At 38.1% G+C, this 22,642-nt stretch overlaps 1 protein-coding gene and 1 pseudogene across 2 annotated transcripts in view; one reads left to right on the top strand and one right to left on the bottom strand.

Annotated features, from left to right (window-relative positions):
* The window catches only part of DCAF5 (DDB1 and CUL4 associated factor 5), an 84,476-nt gene that overhangs the window by 57,477 nt on the left and 4,357 nt on the right, over nucleotides 1-22,642 (bottom strand). For both annotated transcript variants that reach the window (XM_033108097.1, XM_033108098.1), the window contains exon 2: nucleotides 851-994. In XM_033108097.1, coding sequence (XP_032963988.1) covers nucleotides 851-994 — 144 coding nt within the window. The remainder of the gene's footprint in view (nucleotides 1-850; nucleotides 995-22,642) is intronic.
* LOC117023413 (developmental pluripotency-associated protein 2-like) lies at nucleotides 5,357-6,358 on the top strand (annotated as a pseudogene).

Raw genomic sequence — 22,642 nt, 5'->3', positions numbered from 1 at the left:
GGGATGACTTCCAGATTTCTATTAGGCTGAACCATGTGAAAGCGTCATTTTTGTAAGTTAAAAATGCTTTAGTGTCAGCAGTTTCTTAAACCTAATAGCTTAAATAATTGGGTGAATAGTGCTAATAACAGAGAAAGGGAATTCAGGGAACAAGAGGAAATATGTGTGCAGGGGAGGACGACTAATAATCTTGGTTTTAGAGCTGTTGCATTTCAATTGCTTTTGGAACACATAGGTCGAGATACAGTGAGGAAATCTGCAGTACAGAAGAGAGGCCAGGGCCAGAAGTTTGGTGGTCAGAAAGGAGAGTGGTGGGTGGAAGCCATCCTCAAGAAGCTGGCTCGAGCACAGGCCTTCCAATTGTACCCTAACACAATGTTTTGCAAACAGGAGCCATCCATGGGTCATGACATCACTTTAAAATCTTTAAAAATGAAACCGAATAGGAAAAAAACCCAGAGTGTATCACACATAGTAAGTTAAAGTAGAGCTTCAAATATGTGTTTCTGTGTACCAGATTGCAATGTAAAAAGTTTTCTACCAAAAAAAGAGAAACAGAATGAGAGCAAAATGAAGGAAGGGAGAGAGGGAGGGAGCGAGAAAGAGAGGGAGAAAGAGAGAAAGGGCGGGGGAGGGGTAACAGAGGGAAGTGAAAGGAAGGGAGAGAAAGATGGATGACATTAATACATGTGTCTAAATTGCTGTGATGCAGAGAAGACAAGCTATATAGAAAACTAGTAATTCCACAGCTCAATGAAATAAAGGAAGAAAAATAGGGAGTTATTTTAGCACTCCTTTACGTAAAATCCAGTCACAGTGAATCTCCCAATGTGGAAATCTCCCTTCTCACCTCCAGAGAATACTTTGGTGTTCCCACTGTTGAAAGCCAGGCAAAAAATATTGGAATGATGCTCTCCTTTCAGCTGTATGGGCTTGACTCTAGAGTGGATAGCTTGTTCCATGTGCCATAGCAGAACGCGGCGATCGTCTCCTCCTTGAGAGGGGAGTAAGAATCTAGGGTTAAAACAGCTGACATTTCAACGCTGACACTTGATTTTGCCAGCCTTGAATCCCATCCTTCCAAAAATTGCATCTCCCCACCTCAATGAGATTCTGATGGGGCACAAAAACCTAGGATTATACCTCCTTAACCATCAGTAGGCACATGGCCTCCAGGCCACTCACTTTTCCCCAGGAATTAAATCTTAAACATACATATGGAAATGGAAAGGGATAAGCACTGATACTGACACCCTCAAAGCCACCCTGTTTCTGACTTTCCAGAGACCCAGTTGTTTAAATATTTCTTGACTTGCTACCCAAAATCCTTCCACTAATGTCTTCTTGGGCGGGATCTAACAGAACCTGAGTTGGTTTCTAGTGCTTACAATCAAAGAACTTAAAGTAACATTTGTAGCACACTAGTTCTTGATGTGATCTCACGACTCTGGGACACCATACACATGACAACTATGGAACTGCCTGTCTGTCACCATAGCAGGACCTAACAGAACCTGGCTCTCATGAAGCTCAGTCCAGCTCTTTCCTCTGCCTAGTTCTCAACAGTCTGAATTAAATGAGCAACATCACACTGCCTGACCAGCTCCCAGAGAATGAGAATATGTTCTATATATTCTTTATATTTGCAGATACATTAGAAACGTCTGGAAGGATGAATAACAGACAGTTAACAGTGATTACTACTTCCAGGAAATAAGATGAAAAGAGATGTAGGGGACATATTGGAAGGTTTTAACTTTTACTTTATATATTTGGCACTGTTTGACTTTTTATAACAAGCCTATAGTACATGCCTAATAAAAATTTAAGTTATAACAGGAGCAAACCCGGGAGGCAAACCAATGCAAGCTCTACACCCCTGTCTTGCCTCCTCCATTCAATACAACAGCTGCAAATTACAGCACATCCACACAAGGCACACCATGCACCATTAAACCAGGAGATCTATGAGACCTGACTTGTAAAGACGTCCAAAGGTCTTTGTTAAGGGGAACAGGAGCTGTAAATCAGTTTGCGTACCAACATCCACTCACGGAAAACAATTTGTTTAAAAGCTCCATGACAGCAGGAACCTTGTCAGTTTTGTTCACTGCGGGGTCTCCAGTACCTTAATGAGTGCCCCAAAGTGCAGACACTGAATGAAATTATGCTTACACTTGCACGTCTGTGCTTTTATTTGTATATCTGGATGGCTACAAAAGAAGCTGTTTATAATGGACACCATTATATATATATACGTATACATGTCATATTATATACATATTATATATAACATAAAATTTACCACTTTAACCATCTTTAAGTGTACAGTTCAGTGGCATTACATATATTTGCACTGTTGTACAACCATCACCACTATCCATCTCCAGAACTTTTACATCATTCTAAACCAAAACTCTGTACCCAGTAAGCAGTAACCTCACCTTGTCCCAGGGAACTACCATTCTATGTTCTGCTTCTATGAATCTGACTGCTCCATAAAGAGTCCAGCAATGCGCAAAACTGATAATGGCTTATTATCTAGAATGTACAAAGAATTCCCACAAATTAATTTTGAAAAAGGGCAAAGATGACAACTCACAGAAGAGGAAACCCAAATAGTCAATAGCTACAGAGGATCTCAACCTCTTAATAATCAGGGAATGTAAATTATAATTTAGATACGTTCTTACAAAGTAGCATGAGAAAACGTACAAGACTGTTCACTGCATCATTGCTCATAATAGCAAAAAGGTACCTCATATAAGTGGAATCATGTATTTGTCCTTTTGTGTCTGGCTTATTCACTTAGCATAAAATCTTCCAGATTTAACCATATATCAGAATTTCACTCATTTTTAAGGCTGAATACTATTCCATTATATATGTAAACACACACACATACACACACACAACACACACACACACACACACACCATATTTTGTTTATCTATTCATCCATCGATTGACATTTGGGACTTTTCCACCTTTTGGTTCTGTGAATAATGTTGCTAAGAACGTGGGTATACAAATATCCAAGTTAAATTCTTTTGGGTATATACTGCTGAGAAATTTTTATGTATTTATGCCTTTCTGTACTACTTGACTTTTTGCCATAAACACAGTTCCTTTAATCAACATATATACACACACACACACACACACATACACACACACACACACATATATATATAATATATATATTAGATATATATGATAAAGTAGCCAAATCAGTCTTATTTTCCCCCCCTAGGAAAAATCTGCCTTTGCTCCTCAAGTTTCTTTGTTTCTTGAGTTCCTTCTTCCTTCCATGATTGGTCAAAATCAAGTTCTGTATCCTCCTCCAAAGTATTTCATTGTTTACCAGACGATCCCTTAAGTGTATCTCACAATGCTCTGTGTTTATGATTTGCCTATTTCAACTATGAGTACTCTGACCTGGGATAAGGTTATCTAAATTCTATATAAGTTAAGGTCATGAAAATAAAGATTTGGGTTTTGTTGTTTTATTTGAATGAAAAATGACACAAAGGACTTTTTTACCCTATTAATAGATTTAGACAAGCCCTGGGCACTTTAGTTCTCCAGAGTCTCTTACTGTTTTTCCCCAACACTGAGGCCACAGGTCAGGGACCTGGCACTGCTTTTGCTGCTGTGAATCTCATATTAGAGAAATATTTCTTTGTGCCCATGTTTCTATCAAAAGTGGAAAATTAAAAGATAAAGAGGCCCCCCTGGGCTTCTTCTACTTACTCGTATTTCCAATCTAATCTCCTTGAGTTGAGTTTCATCAAATATAAAATGGGGATCATAACAGCTCTACTCTCACGGGTTTTATAGATTATAAAGCCAAGTATGAGAGAGTTAAGTCACTTGCCAAGGTCATACAGTAAGTAAAGTGGTTGTTTTAAGATTCAAAAGCAAGTAGTGAAGACTCCATAACCCCCCCACTCTTAACCACTATTCTAGATTGCCTTATAGGACAAAAAATGAACCATAACTGAGAAAGCAAATTCACCTGACAGACAACTGAAGGGATTCTCTGCCGTGGTAACAACTCAAAAATGTGTAGGTAAGAATAAAACAAGAGACCACAGGAATAAAAATAGAAGCTGACTTAACTGGAATAAACTGAAGGATCAGGGATAGGTACCAGGAAAAGACTGCCTGAAACTATAAAGATTCCAAAAATGCACAAAACTGATAATGGCTTATTATCTAGAATATACAAAGAATTCCTACAAATTAATTTTGAAAACCACTAGAAAAGGGGCAAAGATGACAACTCACAGACGAGGAAACCCAAATAGTCAATAACTACAGAGGATCTCAACCTCTATAATAATCAGGAAATGTAAATAATTTAGATCCGTTCTTACAAAGTGGCATGAGAAAATATACAAGAATGTTCACTGCATCATTGCTCCTAATAGCAAAAAAATGTAGACCACATAAATATCCATCAATATATAACTGATAAATTCCATTGGAATACAAATGAAATCTAAACCCAATGGCACACCATGTAGCAATTAAAATGAACTAGAGATACATGTACCAACATTAATAAATCTTAAAAACCTAGTGGTAAGCAATAAAAGCACATTTCATAAGGATATATAAGGGATAACATTAAGTATCTATTTTTAAATATATATAAAAAATACATATATTATTTATGGATAAACACATATAATACATAAAAGGAGACTTCAATTGTTAACTGTAAAGTTTTGTTTCTTAAAAAAAAAATAATGGACTGGAAAGTAAATTTAACAATTAGTCAACATTTTGTCAAATCTGATTAATATCTACCTTTATGTTTATATACTTAATGATATTAAGGAAATATTGTTATATCTCTTAAGTATAATAACAGCATCATGGTTATGTTAAAAAGAAAAAGGTCTTTATCAATTAGGGATGCACATTAAAGTGGATGAAATGGTGGATGTCTGGAATTCCCTTTATACTATTGCAGAAAAAAAGGTAGTAGGGAAAGGTGATTAATACAATATTATTGTAGATGGGGTACGCGACCACAATTGTTGTAGATGGGTATAATTTGGTGTATGCTTGAACATCTCCATAAAATAAAATATTGATTATTTTTTTTTAACATTCATGATAGAAAGAGAAAACTGACTCTCCAGGATGTGCGAGGACATTCATGGCACATACATATAACCGAGGGCACCTCTATATTCATTCACTAAGACCTATGCCAGGCAGCACCTCCTCGAACTGGAACAGCTTTAAAAAAAGTTTAATAAAAAGGTTATCTAGAGGTTAAAAGGAGTAAACTGCAGGGATCCTTAACTGTGCTGGCTTTGCTGTCCTCTGAGTGTTCCTGGGAATGGCGAATTCAAATTTTGATAGCAGCGAAAAGGATTACTTTGAGGTTGAATTAGAGGAAGAAAGTGTGATTCTCACATTGGTTTTGGTTAGTGAGGAACCTAGTGAAGAACATCAAATGGAACCAAGCGTTTCTTCCATCTCAGAAGCCAACCTGAAGATTCCTAGGACAGATGATGAAGTTTATCTTCCTCAAACGAGTGAACAGTTCAAAGCTTGTCCAAAACCAATGCTCCCCTTGCCAACCATTTTGCCTTCAATTAATAAAGTGCGTTGGGACCCTTTGCAGAACTGGTGCCAACAATTTAATTTGAGTACCGATGGCAAAAAATAGACGTTTATCTGAGGCTCAAGGAACTTGCTTACTCTGAAGAAAAACAAAACATTCCTGAAATACTACAAGAGGCCACACTGCACTCAAGTTCAAACAAACGCAAGATGGTGACCAAGAAAGCAAGGAGTAAGAAAAGTTGTAAGATGAGTGAGAGAGAGCAAATGACCACTAGCGTTGAAGTGATAACTTCAGCTCAGGAAGCCATGTTGGCAGCACGGGTAAGACTTGCTGCAAGAGCCGTTCAACCTAAGGCTGTGAATTCATGTCCCATTCCTACTTCTGCTGAGAACTTTCTGCTGCAAACCTCTGGTGTCAGGTGGTGTGTGGTCCATGACAGACCTCTCTTGGCAGACAGAGAGGGTTGGGTTCGCCTGCAGTTCTATGCAGGTCAGGCGTGGGTGCCTGACCCTCCTGCGAAGATGATCTCTCTTTTCCTGTTACCGGCCTGCACTTTCCCATATATACCCAGACCTAGAAGATAATATATTATGCCCCGATTGTGTGAAGAGGTGGTGGGCAGACTACTCAGGAACTTCAGAAGTGGATTTCTTATTTTATTGGAATAAGAGGATGATGGAAAGATTAACTACAATGAAGAAGTAGAAGCAACCTGGTTTGAACACAGCCACATCCTTCCTTTTGGATAGGCCATGTCTTAATAAAGAATAAACGGTGAATAGAGAGCTCACACACACACAAAAAGTCATAACCAAAAGTCAAACCATTGGCACTCAAAGTCATAACCATTGGCAACCAAAGGGTATTGTCCATTACCCAGACAGCATTATATTTAATATTCATTCTAGGCATTTATAGGATGATTTAATTTTGCCAAATAAATAGTTATTAATTGAAAATGCATGGTAATTGTAGAGTGCCTTGAATGCCTTGGGATCATTTAAATGAAGTGTCCTTAGCAACTAACATGATGATGACAGCCCATGTCCATGGAGATTGGAATCACCGCGGCAGAAATGATCACTGTGGCAAGGCCTGCTTCTACTTTGCCCTCAGGATTAGTGTCAGAAGATATAAGGTGCGTATCTCTCCCACATTTCCTTAGGCAAGGTATTAAGAGCCCTGTGCAAAGACAATGCTTTTCAACCATGTGTTGGCAAAAAACACAATGGGTGCAAACTGAGGCATAATCTGAAATTGTTGGGCTTGGGCTGCTTTGAAACCAGTACAGGGAACAGAACAGCTGTGTCCAAATCTCTGATCTCACAAAATAAAGGAGGGCAGGTGAAGCAAGGATAAATCATTCAGAACATGAAAAAAGCTCTATAGCTCTGTCTCTGTGAATCACCGGGTCAGTTCAATAAAAGCAGAGATTTATTGCGTAGTTCCACATACAGACTGCCTGACTTGCAAATAGTCCCAGCGAAGAGTAAGATTCTTTAAGCCAGCTCGGTGGACCTGGTAGGTGGGTGCTTGTGGGGTCGGGCCCAGCCTCTTGGGCACCTCAGGGGAAGCACAGGGACCTCCTAGGAAAGCAAGGCCTTTCTCCTCAGCACCAGTGCCAGGCAAGGGACAAGCCTGGTTTCCTCGCAAACAACTTAGCTTCATCCCATCTGAGAACCCCAAGAAAACACAGCTATTCTAATGCTGGTTATTTAGGGTTGATTTAATTCTGCACCAAACTCACCAATGCATCCTAAAACATACTATCACCACAGTGTGGCGGCAGCCTGTGGTTACAGAAAACTTTTATATTTAAAGAGTACTCTTTTCCAATGCATTCATGAGTTATAAGCAGAAATTACGCAGGCCCTCACGCCACTGTAACAAAAGTAATTACTATTTAACATTCTTCTTATTTCATAGCCCAGAAAAGCTGAAGCACGGAAGGAAAGAATTTGCCATGGATTTCCTCAGAAAGTCAGCCAAGTACCAGACAGAACTGAGAGAACACTCTGAAATCAAATGCTCCAGCAGCACAACATTGTTTGAAGGGCAAAAACTACAACGTTTAAATGTGCATCAACAGAAGCCTGGTTAAAATGATTGTTCAGTGAAATAAGCGACACAAAAGGACAAATACTGTATGATTACACTTATGAGGTACCTAGAGTAGTCAAGTTCCTAGCGACAGAAAGTAGAATGGTGGCTGCCAGGGGCTGGGGAGAGGGACAAGGGGGAGTTGTTTCATGGGTGCAGTGTTTCAGTTTTGCAAGATGAAAAGTTCTGGAGATGGATGGTGGTGATGGTTGCACACAGTGTTAATGTACTTAATGCCACTGAACTGTACACTTTAACATGGTTAAAATGGCAAATTTTGTGTTATGCATATTTTATGACAATAAAAAATGCAAAAAACATATTGTTCATAGATGTAATATTATGCAGTCTCCTCTCCCCCCAAAAAAGCATGAGGCAGCTCTGTCTGTACTGACACAGAATTATCACTAAGATATAAAGTGTTAGTGACTGTATCAACTATTCAGAACATTATTTTCTTTAAAAAAATGGGACAACGGGATTAGGTCCATTGTGGATTTCATCTCTGACAGGCAGCAAGGGTGGTACTACATAAAGGTACAGGAGGGGAAGCTCTGTAACAAGTATCTGGATTCAAATCCTGGTTTTACCATCCATGTGTCCTTGAGTGAGTTATTCTAGTTCTCCAGTCTCAATTGTATGACTGTAAAATGAAGAAACACCAACCATCTCCCAGGGTTGTTGCATGTATTAAGCGAGATAATACATATAAAAGCACTTAGCCCGGTATGTATACGAGTTTACACTCCCTTCAAAACAACTTAGTTTCTCTTACGTATCATTTGTCCTAATCTTTCAAACTCTTATTTTAGGTAGCATAAGAGTATGAATAGCATGATATATTTTAATAAAACAAAAATATACACAAATCAATACGTGGGAGGACAGATGCAAAACGGTTAACAGAGGTTGTTACCCTCTTGGAACAGCCGTTTTCCTTAATACCCTTTTTATATTGCTAGTTCTGTTTTCTTTTAACCTGCTAAGACTGAAGGAAAATCATTCAGCCTTGCCTTCTTCTCAGCCCATTTACTCCTTCTCCGTGTGTGTAATCCTCATCTGGGAAGCCAAACCTCCTTTTGTGTGGACACACCTCTCCTGAGCCTGAGGGAAGCATAGAGCTACAGAGGCAGAGCCTGTGCTGTGCAGCCCAGCTACAGCAGTGAATGAGAAATAAGTCTGTTTTGTTATTTTTCCAAAGGTGAAAATAATTAACATTTGTATAGAAGTTCATTCATATCCATCTTTGCTTGTGAGGTAGAGTATATAGACCCTTTTTCCAGATAAGTTATCAGAGAGCCACCATGACTTGCTAATAATCCAAGGAGCTAGGCCTGGAAACGAACACCAAGTTGTACCCCTCTAGCAAAGTGCAGAGGCCAGAATTCTCCTTACGATTCCAAGTGAGGATGTTCCACAGCTTTACACAAGGAAGAAAAGCATTTTCCATTTTGCCTCCAATTTTAATTCCTGGAGATGCCTAGCACTTTGTTGGCTTTTTATTTATTTAACTGCAGAGTGTTACGGCAGTAAGTACATTCACGTCTTCACATGGTTGTGCCACCACCATCATTCATCTCCAAAACTTTTTCACCTTCCCAAACTGAAATTCTGTACTCATTAAATAACAATTCTCCACTCCCACCTTCCTCCCCTTCTTGGCAACCACCATTCTACCTCTAGAGACACCATTTCTGTCTCTACGAATCTGGCTACTCTATGAACTTCATATGAATGGACTCACACAATATGTGTCCATTTATGACTGGCATATTTCATTTAGCATAATACCTTCAAGGTTCATCCATGCTGTAGTATGTGCCAGAATTTCATTCCTTTTAAAGATTGAATAGCATTCTATTGCACGTATATACCACATTTTGTTTACCCACTCATCTGTTGATGGATACTTAGGTTGCTGCCACCTTTTGGCTATTGTGAATAATGCTATTATGAATGTGGGTGTACAAAGATCTGTTCAAGCCTTGCTTTCAATTCCTTTGGGTATTTACCCAAAAATGAAATTCCTGGATCATATGTTAATTCTACATCTAATTTTCTTAGCAACTACCACATTGTTTTCCACAGTGGCTGTGCCATTTTACATTCTCATCAGCAATGTATAAAGGTTCCAATTTCTCTACATCCTCACCAACACTCGTTATTATTTTTTATAATAACTATCCTAATGGGCATGAAAGGTTTGCTGGCCTTTTTGTCCTTCAAATAACTTAAAATGACTCTCAAGTCCTTATTGAATACCTTAGAGCACATCACTCAACAAGCAGTCTGTTCTTTTTCTTTATTGTTTTATACTTAGCTACTCTGAAATTCAGTTACCACTTGTCTACTCACTTCACCCAGACAAAAACAGCTGCTTGCAGTTTACCCCCATTGGTTTGACATTTCACTACCAGAAGGAACTAATGTCATACATAAATTTGGGATATTTATATGCATTCTCTCCTCAAATGACTTACAAAAACATTAAGAGAACTAATCTCTATTTGCTCATGCCTGTCACTTCTGCAATTAGAGTTTAGAGGCAGATGTAGCATGAGGCAGCACAGCATTCAAAACCACAGGCTTAGGACACAGGTGTCAACTCTCATACTCTAAAGCTGTGCACCTTTAAGCAGGTTACTTAACCTCTCTAAATTGTATCCTCTCATCTGCAAAACGGAAAAAATAACTCTACCTATTTTACAGTGTTATGTTAGGATTAATGAGACAGATCTGTGTGAAGGTGTGGCCCATCACCTGTTACACAGTAGAGCTAAATAAATGTTAGCTAATTATTATGCTATTTGAACTCTAACAACAATAGCTAACATCAGTTAAATTTACTCTGGGCCAGGGACCATCCTAAGGGTTTTACATGCACTGGGCTCTTCTAACCATTTTAACCACCTATGAAGCAGGTATTATCCTTATTATCCAGATGAAACTACAGAAAATCTAAATAACCTGAAGGTACACAGTCACAGGAGTGCAAATTGGCATCCAAATCCAGGTAATCTGGCTCCAGAGACTGCTCCTTACCACCATATAACCCAGACTCTCAAATACAACGGGGACTAAGCAGCAAAGCAAATGAGTGAAAACTGCCAGATTAAATGGCAGACGGAAGAATATACAACCCTTTATAAAGGACAAGACACTACTCAGTTCTAGCCATAAAGGAATGCAGGTTTGATGTCAATTTTCCCAATTTTTCAAGAGAAGACAGACAGCAACTTGATTTTTCTAGGCTGAATGCAGGCTTCAGTAAAGGCTATGTTTGGCCCACGGATACGTTAAGGGTGGGTGATTTGCCCAAGGTCACAAAACTGGGGTCCAATGGCACTCACTAAATCAGGGAAGTGCAGGCAAGTACGGAGAGACACGATGAGGTTGTGTTATAGGAATTTTGCTCTTCACTACAGAAGTAGCCCCAGGAAGGATAATACCTACAGGCATTAACTTCTGCTCATACCCTGCCCTCACCTCGCTCTGAAAGCTGAATATACTTATATATCTATTATCTCATTTTTTCCACATCTTTAATTAGGTAAGCAGGACATAAACATTGTCTCCATTTTAAAGATGTGAAGTGAGGCACTGGCTTGCCTCAATGATGGAAGCCTTGACTCCTAATTTAAAAAACTTTACATTAAATGGGAAGTAGGAATTAAAGTAGCAGCAACACCCTAACTAGACAGCTAGGACCCCATGAAATAAAATGGTTTCTCTAAAATCAAGTGACTAGTCGCAGTGAAATTTAACAGAGCTAAGGTTTTTTAATCCTAAGCTAGCACACCAATACCTAGACAATGTCTAATTCCTGAGCAGAAATAGAGAAAGGAATCCACAAATACCTTACACCAGAATCACAGAGTTGAGTTGGAAGACGCCCAAGAGAAGAAACTGAGGCACAAAAAGGTAAACTCACCTATCTAAGAGTACATCACCAGTTGGAGGCAAAGTGGAATTCAAATCCAACAAGTCTGATTCTAGAGCTCCTGGCTTTTCCTGACGTGTGGTAAGCAGAGACCACTGGATGATTTCAGACAACAGAGCAGTGGTTTTAACAATTATGTATTTTAATGTGTATTAGGGGGGGAAAACTACTACATAAAACCCATGATTTGGGAGTGGAGAATGGGAGGAAAAGGTAAAGGGGAGTAAGAGTTTCAAATTTCTAGTCATAAAATAAATAAGACATAGAGATGTAGTATACAGCACAGGAAGTATAGTCAGTAATATTGTGATAAGTTTACATGGTGACACATGATTACTAGACTTAGTGTGGTGATCACATTGTAAAGTATATAAATGTCAAATCACTATGTTGTACACTGGAAACTAATATTATATGTCAACTATACTTCAATAAAAAATTTTAAAAACTATTATTTCAGACATTATATAATATTGTTTCCTTTCAAACTGGAAAAAATGTTAAGTAATAGTACAGGTGCTACCCCTTAAATATGACAAAAGTCAAATAGGTGGGGCTCAAACTTGTGAAATTTAGAGAACAGTTTACTAGGAACCTTTACTACCTAGCACTCCAAGGGAGGACCTCTAAATCTGAGGCTGATATTTGATACATACCCAAATGCAAACAGGGTAACCAGGGATTAATCTCAAAAAGATATTACCTAGGAGAATGTGACTGTATGAACAAAGAAAGTTACAACCTAAGCAGTTGTGCATGATCAGCCTGAAGAAAGATGACAAAATGACCAAAACGAAGGTAAAAATATTCAGACTCACTAACAATCAAGGCCAGTTACACGAGAGTTGAAGCAATAATAAATTGTTTAATGATACCATTTTTCACATACTGACTGAACTGGCAAAGATTAAATGATGCCAGCAACAGCCATGACACAGTCTCATAATAAACTGTCCAAGTAGAAATTAGTTAATTCAACCATCTTGGAAGGCAAACACCGGGGGTGCCAAAAAAATGTATGTACATTTTAAGAGATGTTATCTATGTATTACTTTTCGAAGTTGAATTGAACTATGGTAGCAATGTGTAGTATGACGTTCGCTCAAAAGATGGCGTTAAATGAATGAGAACATCACCACGCAATGGGCAGGACAGTCAAAGAAAATGGCGGAAGCACGGTGGTCGGTTGAAGAGCCCAAGACCATTTTGGGGTGGTATTTGAAATTCGAGAACGTCGTGGAAGTACAACGACCATGGAGGCGTGAGTGTGGAGAACCTCCAACGCGCCTAACCACTGCACACATCCGTGGTAAGTCTGAGACGCCCGGTGCTGTGTGCGACGTGCACAGGGGAAGACCCGGGAGGCCTCGCGCAGCAACGAGTCCTGCTGCTTCTGCTGTGGTGCTGGACCGTCTACACGTGCGCCACAGAAGACTACCAAACAGTGTTCGCCGTAATCAGAAGGGTCTGAACGCTGATGATAACCACTTTGAGCACCTCTTGTAACTGCAGAAGTCAAACGTGACTTGTATTCATCTTTTGTTATCGGTATATATTGTGTATTACAATTTTAATAGTTTTCCTTTCTTAAAATGTGTATGCATTTTTTGGGCACCCTCTGTATATACCAAATATATTTTATAAATAGTATAAAAAAAATTTATGCCCTTTGACCCAGAATCCCATTCCTACAATTCTATTCTAAGGTAAAAAACAAATTTTCACTAAGGTTTAGCTACGAGAATTGTGATAAAAGCAAAAAATAAATAGAATAAGGGAACTGGTTAAAATCTGATATAGGCCCTTGACAGGATATCATGCTTTAGAACAGTTGTTCTCAAAGGATGTCCCATGAACCCAAGGAGAGCTGCAAGGCCGAAACTATTTTCACAATAACACTATAATGTTATTTCCTTTCTTCACTGTGTTCATATTGCACTGATGGTGCAAAAGCAATGGTGGTTTGTAAAACTACTGGTGTCACAGTGCTAATCAGAGCAGTACAACCAACTATACTAGTCTTTAGTGTATCCTTTAACTGCCACTTGCTGGTAGTAAAAAACAAATGTCAGTTTAACTTAGGAATGTCCTGGATGAAGCTGTAAAAATAATTTCATCAAATTTCAACCAACTGGAGTACACATCTTCATACTCTGTATGATGAAATGGGAAGTACACATAAAGCACTTCCACTGAACAGCAAAGAACTGTTATTTTGTGGAGCATGTGTGTGATGGTTTGCATTGTGAGCTGAACAGGCTGCTCTTTTCATGGAATACCATTTTTACTTGAAACAACTGACAAACTATGGCTATTCAGACTTGGGTATTTGGTGGATAGCTTCTCAAAAACAAATAGGATGAACCTGTCACTTCAAGGAAAACAACTGGCAGTATTTGTAGCCAATGATATAAAATTCAAGCTCTCAAGTGAAAACAAGAATTTTGAAAAATTTGTATTCACCACAGTGAGAGCAGTCATTTCCCAATACTTAACGACTTTTCTGATGACATTGGTGGTGATATTAACAAATATGATTCCTTAAAATATATAATAAAACATGTTAAAATTTGGAAAATCTGCATAAGTCAGTGAACAAATATTTCCAAATGATCAATGCATGATGTTATTAAACAATGCATGGGGCTCTTCTAACCATTTTAACAATCCCATGAAGCAGGTATTGTTATCCTTATTATCCAGCTGAAACTACAGAACAGCTAAACAACCTGAAGGTACACAGTGACCAAGAGTACAAACTGGGATCCAAGTCCAGGTAATCTGGCTCCAGAGACTGCTCCTTACCACCATATAACCCAGCCTCTCAAATACAATGGGGACTAAGCAGCAAAGCAAATGAGTGAAAGCTGCCAGATTAAATGGCAGACTGGAGAATACACAACCCCCACTCTCCCCCCCCTAAAAAAAAGAAAACACAACCCTTTATAAAGGACAAGCCACTTCTCAGCTCCAGCCAGTTATTGCCATAGAGAAATGCAGGCTCCAAGTTGCCCAATGTTCCCATTTTTTTTCATGAGAAACCAGCAAACTGAGGGGAAAGCTTTAAAGGCAGATTAATGGATTTTAATGGAACAGACTATAAAAAGTTCTCTGATATGATTTCAGATTCTACACTGCAATTATTCTTTAAGAAACTCCTACTTATTGAGTTTTGATAGAGTATCAAAGAAGAATATACACAGTTATTTAATAAGGCACTGAAATACTCTTCCCCTTTTCTAACTGCGTATCTGTGTAAGGCTTACTTTTCTTCATACACATCAGCTAACCCAGTATTTCACAACAGATTAAATGTAAATGTCTTCCTAATGTGTACTATGACATTGAAGAGATTTGGAAAAACATAACAATGCTACTCTTCTCACTATTTTTTAATTCTGGAAAAGTTAGTTCTAATTAAAATATTATGTTAATATAAAGACTATTGCTATTCTTCAATAAATCAATTTAACTTTCTCAGATTTAAATTCTAATACAATAAAAATCAATAAATATGACCTACATAAACTGAAATTCTTTGAGGTCCTCAATGATTTTTAAGAATGTAAAGAGGTCCCAAGACTAGAGTTTGAGAAGTTTTGCTTTAGAACAGTGGTTCTCAACAAGGATGATTTTGCCCCCTAGGGTAACGTCCAGAGAAATTTTTGGTTGTCACAACTGGCGAGATCCTTCTGGCATAACGGGACAGCGCCCATAGCAAACTATCCAGCCCAAAATGTAAATACTGTTGAGGTTGAGAAACCCTGCTTTTCAATGACATATGAAAACTGTTAATATTATGTAAGAAAAAGTTACAGAATAGCAGAGGTGGCCTAATTCCAATTTCATTTTTGAAATACGTACATACGCATATGAAAAGGCTAAAATATGTCCCAGGTGTCCAAAATGGTCATCCTGAGTAGGTGGAATACTTCTTTAAATATTTCTTCATTTTCTAAGTTTCCTATAAAATTTATGAAGAAGTGGGAAGCCTGTCTTGTAAGTGCTATATGCTGATGATTTGTATGATTCAACAGGAAATTCTCAGTAGTACAGTATGGAATTAGTGAAATGTCAAAGAACAAAAAGCTCCTCGTGTAGAGCTAGAGGAACGCAGATTCTGAGGGCCTCCACATCAGTAAGGCTTTACAAGGAACGCACTGAGGCAGTGGGTGATAACCGTCCAGACCACAGCGTGTCTCTATGTCCAGTCCCTCGTCTTTTGCCCTAGACAACTAACCTGGACAATATGCTCCCTGATTATCCCACAGATGCACTTCACTTATTCTGAGTAGTTTCTGACTTGTTCGTGTTTTTTCAATAAGAACACTGCCTGCCTGACTTTCGCAAAATTCCTTGCATAAGGAACATTAACAACACAATAAAGCCTTCTTTTCTCTTTTTGGGCAATTCTAAAAAGGTTGAACCAATGTGGACCCCAGCGCTTTCCTGGTCCTTCTAGGAAGGCACACAACAGTACCCACCCTCGAGCAGGTATAAGCAGAGATGTCGACTCTGAAACTAAATCAAGGGCTGCTTGAAGCTGGTTGCCAAACTTCAGTTGTCTCTTGCCAGTACGTCTAAGGCAAAACACATGCCTCAGCCATCTATGGCAGCAACTGATAAGATATCTGCACTAGGCCATCAAACATAGTTCAAGCATCTACAAAAAAAGAAACATTACAACCTTCTGAGGCTCTAATTAGTCACTTGGCCTTAAGTAGTAACACATAAGATACAACTGGAATTTAGATACAAGACTTGAATGGAAATTCAGCATGAGGAAATTGTGTAACAAGATTTTGACAGGCATCTGGATTTGCAAAAAATTCCTCCTCCTGAGTAATGTTCTTGGAAGGAAACAGACTTTCCAAACTAAGGAAGTATAGGCAGGCTAAGAATTACAACTGGAGACCCAGCCAGAGTGCCTGTCTGCCTCCACCCTGGAAAATCTCTACTTACTCATCTGTAACATAATGGGGCACCACCAACTTAAAACAACCATGTTCAGGGATAATGAAAGTGCCTATAGAACGCACTGTACTGGCAAAGTAGGCCACCTACAGAGTGTAACACTTTTGAGTAATTCATTTACAAATGCTGAACCTCATGACGTTCCCTACTGGGGGACCAGGTCAGAAGACCCTATTTTAATCCTGATTGTACTACTTACAAGTAGTGAGCTGCTGGGCAAATCACTTTACCTCTTTGCTCCTTGCATCCTTTTATGTAAAATTAATGGCTTCAGTTTGTTGATCATTAGTCATTTCCAGCAATAAAAGCCTATGACTCTACAGAGACAGAATATCAGTAGCGTAAGATCACAAGTGAGAATGGTGAAATCAGGACTCTACCCAGATCTCTTAAACTTCTTCATTGATGACATTCCACAACATGAAAGATATTCTAGAGCCAACTGGCCATATATCTGAAAAACTACAATTCCTGAAAACCATTCTCAGGGCCAATCTATACACTTGAGGGGTCCAACTTTTACTCCAATGTACTCTCGTGCTGGACAGATACTTCACATAACTAAGCCTGTAGAACGGTTTTAATATGAATATTATACCCACTTTTGGTAAAAAACACCTCAGGAAAAAAAAATCTCAACTCAATGGAGAATCATTCCTCAAAAAGCCTTTCCTCAAAATTAACTCTGCAAAAAACAGTACCCCACAAGAAAACTTAAGAAAATAAAAAAGAATGTACAAGTGAACAGCAGAACAACAGCAAAAGAGGAGGTATGTAGAAAGGAAGGGGTAATTAGCCTTTGGACTTAACATTTTCTAACAGTCTTAGCCTTCCCCCTCCCCCCATTTCTAACAAGAAGACAAGGAGGGGACAAATAACTAACCAATCGCTTGCCTCTCAGGCTCAATCCAGTACCTCAAAGGTGGCAGCTAAAAGCCTGGACACAGGGAGCACCGAAGTTGGAGGCTTTTCCACCAGGGGCATTCAGTGGTGAATGGGAGGAGTGAAGAGACCAGGGCTTTGGTCTCGCCTGCACACCAGACAGCTCTGATGATTAGGAGTAAGTGGCCATAGAACTAATCATCCAAACTGGACCTTTTCAAGAACTGAAAGGAGCACTAATAATTGTACTCGGACAATGGGGAAATTGGGACAGTCCCAAGTACACCAGGATATATAGTCACTTTACTGATAAAGGACCCCAGCAGGCAGCAAGGCAGGCAGAAGACCTACAGAGTTACCTTATCAACCATGTAAAGTAATCTTACCTCACCTTATCAACTGGCAGGAGGCCCAGCAGAGGTAACAGGAAAGATGGGAATCTGCCTTTCCACCACCATCATCCCTGCTACTGGGATCTATTATAAACCTGTCAGTGTCCTCAAATGCCACTTTCTCGTTGATTCCTACATGCCTCAGCCCTGGAATGTAACTTCTATTTTAAAATTGGCCCCAATAGGAAAGATGGTACTCAGAGCACAGACACTTCTCTTCATTTCCAGTGCATACCAACTCTGCATCCTGACAGGTACATGAGAGAATCTTGTATCCAACACTGCAAAGTGCAAGGAGTAAGCAAGGCGGCAAGGAAAGTGTGAACATGCAGACATGGGAAGAGCAGACAACTAAAGTGACAAACTACTATTGTCACGTCTTTCCCTAAATCCTTGACTTAGGAAAATTGATGTAAAGAGCAAGTGGAATCCAAGACCAGAATATCCAGAGCAACTCTCCTCATTCACCCAATCAGTGAATAACCTTGGGAATGAAATGCCTTCCTTTACAAAAGCAGAGTTAAAGATGCTGGTGACAGAAGTACATTTTACTTGCAAGAATTCAAGTTCATTAAGGATTAAACACGCTTATCATCTGGTCTAGGAGTCATACTTTCCTTTATGATACTGTGTCTGTGGAAAAGTGCTTACAAATTACTTAGCAGTGAGTGCTCTCTGGGTAAATAATCCCATGTTATGTTGTTTAAATCTTCTTCCAAAAAGCACTTTATCCTGAACCACATTATTCATCAGTGCCCCAGGCATAGATATTTTCTCCCCATGTATAATTAGGAAGAAACATACATATTTCTGTTGGCTGAAATTCAGCCAAACGTACTCAATCAGCAAGCTTTTGGCAAATACCGAACTCAGCTACAGGCTCAGTAAATACATATATATTGTTTGTACTTTTAGTTGGGCGAATGGAGAAGAGGAACCAACCTGGTAACCAGAATATATTTACCCCTACTTAGACTAAAGCAGGTGACTTTAACCAGTGGAAAGTTAGTCACATAGTTTATGTAAGCAAGCATGGAACACACCAAGTGTAAAAGGGAGACTTCAGATGACTGCCAAAACCAAAATCCAGGTGAAGTGATTCCTCGCACGGAGAGAGAGGTCTGCTTGAGGGGTGAGTATTACAGCTATGACCTGAGCAGCACTCACTGGCTCCATGCCACTGAGCCTTCCCCTAGCCTCACCCCATTCCTCTGTTTATACAAAAAGGGGTAAAAAGCAGTTAGCAAAGTATCAGTGATAGCGTCAAGAGATGAGAATGTAGGGAAAAAGTCAAGTCCTTTTGAAATGTACATAACATTCTAAACATTTCAGAGCAAATAGCATGCCTTAGAGCTCCTGCAGACCAGGCTATAATCCAGCTCCACCACAAACTATAGGAGCTTTCACATTGCACAGAACTTCTCTGGCCTCAGTTTTCTCATACATAAAATAAGAACGGTACTATCCCTATCTTAGGAAAGACGCTTTTAAGTATTAGATGTAGTCATGTCTGTAAATGCACCTGACATATATGAAACTCCCCCAAATAGTATTTGATAACTGAATAACATGATCAAATATTAGCTATTTTACTGTTAAACATTTTTTTTTATAAAAGCAATGTCTCAGTTAAATGTCAGGTGAGGTATTCCTACTTAATTTGGTAGACACTGGGGAGCATTGTAGATTTTTGAGGGATCAGCGGGGAACGTGAGAAAATGAAAGTTAGGTTTTAGGAAACTTACAGTATGTTGGCAGTGGTGAGTAGTAAGTATTAAAATTGAAAAGAACAAAACCTTGGGAACCAAATTTTCTACAAAGACCAAGGTAACAGGCCAAGATAATAAAAATCTTGTTTTAATCCCTAGAATTATTTCACTTCATTTTAACCAGAAATCATGTATTGTAGTATCTATTTTTTTCCACTAATGCCCTACCTGTTCTCTGCATTTATAGAACCCTCGGCAGTCATTTATCAATGTCCTTTCTTGATTCTTTGGCACTTAGTTATGACAATTAATATAAAACCTTCAAATCCATTGTCTTTCTAGATTACAGATTACCTGGCTATTTTCCAAGTGGCAAAAAAAACATACAAAGTGCTTAGCAGAGGGCCTGGTACACATTACAGGCTAAATAAATGTTAAAAATAATTCTTATAGTAATTATTAAGATTAAAGAGGCATACATAGTATGTTCTCATTAAATATTTTTAATGAATAAAATAAACATAAGATACTTCTGTGAAACAAGTTAATGTTGCAGCAAAACACAGAAACACAATTTATTATCTACAAGGAGCAACTAGAGTTGTATATGTGCTCAGAAACTGCTAACATTCAGCTTTTAATTCTTTAGAAAAGATCCAGGAAAAATTGGCCTGCCCTATAAGAAAAGGGAAAGAAAAAATATAAAAAGGCAACTTAAAGAGCACCTGCCTGGGAGCAATAAACCATATTGCCAAAGACTAACTGGGCAGCTCTGGACAACTCACTTTTCTTTTTCTCCACTTCAATGAGGAAGAAAAGATAAAAAAGACAAACAAACAAAAAAACAAAGGTTACCAAATGCAATATTTTCCACACTTCAGTCTTGATCACCTTTTGATTTTTGCTTTATACACATAATATATTCACCATTATTTTTCTTTAAATTGACTTTTTAAAATTTAACCTAACCTTAAGCAATAAATCTGTTAAAAATAATATTTTATACATGCTAGTTAACTTTTCTAACGCTATAAAAAATGTACCATGTTTCCCCTGAAAATAAGACCTAGCCAGACCATTAGCTCTAATGCGTCTTTTGGAGCAAAAATTAATATAAGTCCCGGTCTTATATAAGACCCGGTATTATATTACATTATATTATATTACCTGGTATTATATTACATTATATAATAACTGGCCTTATATTAACATAAGACCTGGTCTTATATTAATTTTTGCTCCAAAAGATGCATTAGAGCTGATGGTCCGGGTAGGTCTTATTTTCAGGGAAACACGGTAACTACTAAAATTTAAATATTCATTCAAAGATCACCTAAAATCAGCTTACATGTCCACACTTTGGCAAATAGTAACCTAACCCTTACAACTTAAAATAAAAAAAATTTAAAGGACAGAGAATTAAGAATAAAAGATATGTAATTTCATATTCTCACAATAACCTAAGGGTTAATCCTAACAGATTAACATTCAGTTCTTTAATTATAAGAAACAATATAATGTGGGGCACCAAAACTTGAAAACAGAATTGATTCCTTCTTAACCTACATAATCTTCATTTGAATTAGGATTTTAGTTCCTTTAACCTTAAAAGTCTTTAATTCCACCCTTGAGTTCATAAATTCAGACTTAAACAATAAAAAAAGCAATTACTTCTTTCTTGAAACCATGAAAAAGAAAGATTAAAATTAGACACTGTTTATTAGCAATGTTAAGTGCTTAATGCATGAGAAAATAAATGCATCCACTTCTTAAATCAGAATTCAGAAAGCAGTATCCATTTGTGTCTCAGGTTTTACTGGTCAATAAAGTTTCCCTGATCTAAATGATTCCAACTGTACTTGACAACCAAACCTATCAATTATCAGTGAATGAGCACACTCTTGCAAGTGGGCTGACACGTCCTTTCAATGAGGTAACTGAGGGCCTCAGCTCTTAGGAACTCTTAGTAATCAAAAACACATTGGTTAAGTCAAGTCAGTGATGATCCTTTGAACAATACTGAATACAAAGACAACTTTTGCATGTGCTAATAATGTCTAATGAAACTGGTGGTCATCAATTAAATCTTACTAGGTTATTTTAAAGTAGAAGTGACAAACCCAGGCATAATTCTAAATTTGCCAATCTTTGATAGGTATCACTTAGCTGACTGATGAACAAGTGGGAAAAATAAGGTGTATCTATAAATATCCATGTTACCTTACCCTTATCACATGATCTCTATAATTTATCACAGCAATGTCCTCAAAGGCCATCTCTGTGAGCCTTCTTTCTTACCCACTAACGCGCACAGCCAAGAGGATTAAACTGTAAACCTGGGGAGAAGCAAGTATCTATTAGGGTATCATACAGCAGAGGGGGAAAATTAAAAAGGGTCATGCACTGTTACGAATGAGAAGAAAATGCCCCTAAAATGCAAGCTTCCTGAGAGTATGATTACACCTGATTCATCATCTTTGGTCTTCTCATAGCTCCTGTCTTTTGTTGAACTAATAAATAGACCAAAGAATAAAACTTAACACCTTCAAAGCAGTGAATTATCAGTAAAGAGCAAAGCCCAAAAGAAAATCCAAGAATTGATTCCCTAATCACCTTATCAAAATGTATGTACTATGAAAACTTTTCAAAGTGCAATTTGCCCTACGACTGGCCATATTTCTCCTGATAAACTCACCACTGGATCAAGAAATTCATTCTAATTAAACACATAAGAAGTTTTAATACAGTCAGACTTTATTTAACTGGTTACAGCCAAACACTTTACCTATAGATAATGTGCTCTTGGACAAATTTATTTACAAAAAAACAGATTCCATAAAAAGGGATATAACTAGTGATTGGGCAGCAGAAAATGGCCATGAATTAATGTGTTCAAATAAAGCATATAGTTATTATCATAGCTATTATTTGATAATTAAAAATATGCTTTGATGACAATACTTATTCACAAAGCATTTGAACCGTTCACCTCATTGAGATCTTTCTCAATTTTTCACATTGTACTTTGCTATGTGCAATAAATGTTAAATGTTGATAG

Source organism: Rhinolophus ferrumequinum, chromosome 6 (assembly GCF_004115265.2).
Source record: "Rhinolophus ferrumequinum isolate MPI-CBG mRhiFer1 chromosome 6, mRhiFer1_v1.p, whole genome shotgun sequence".
NCBI lineage: Eukaryota > Metazoa > Chordata > Mammalia > Chiroptera > Rhinolophidae > Rhinolophus > Rhinolophus ferrumequinum.
The sequence above is the reverse complement of the archived record's forward strand: the minus strand, read 5'-3'. Positions and strand labels throughout refer to the sequence as shown.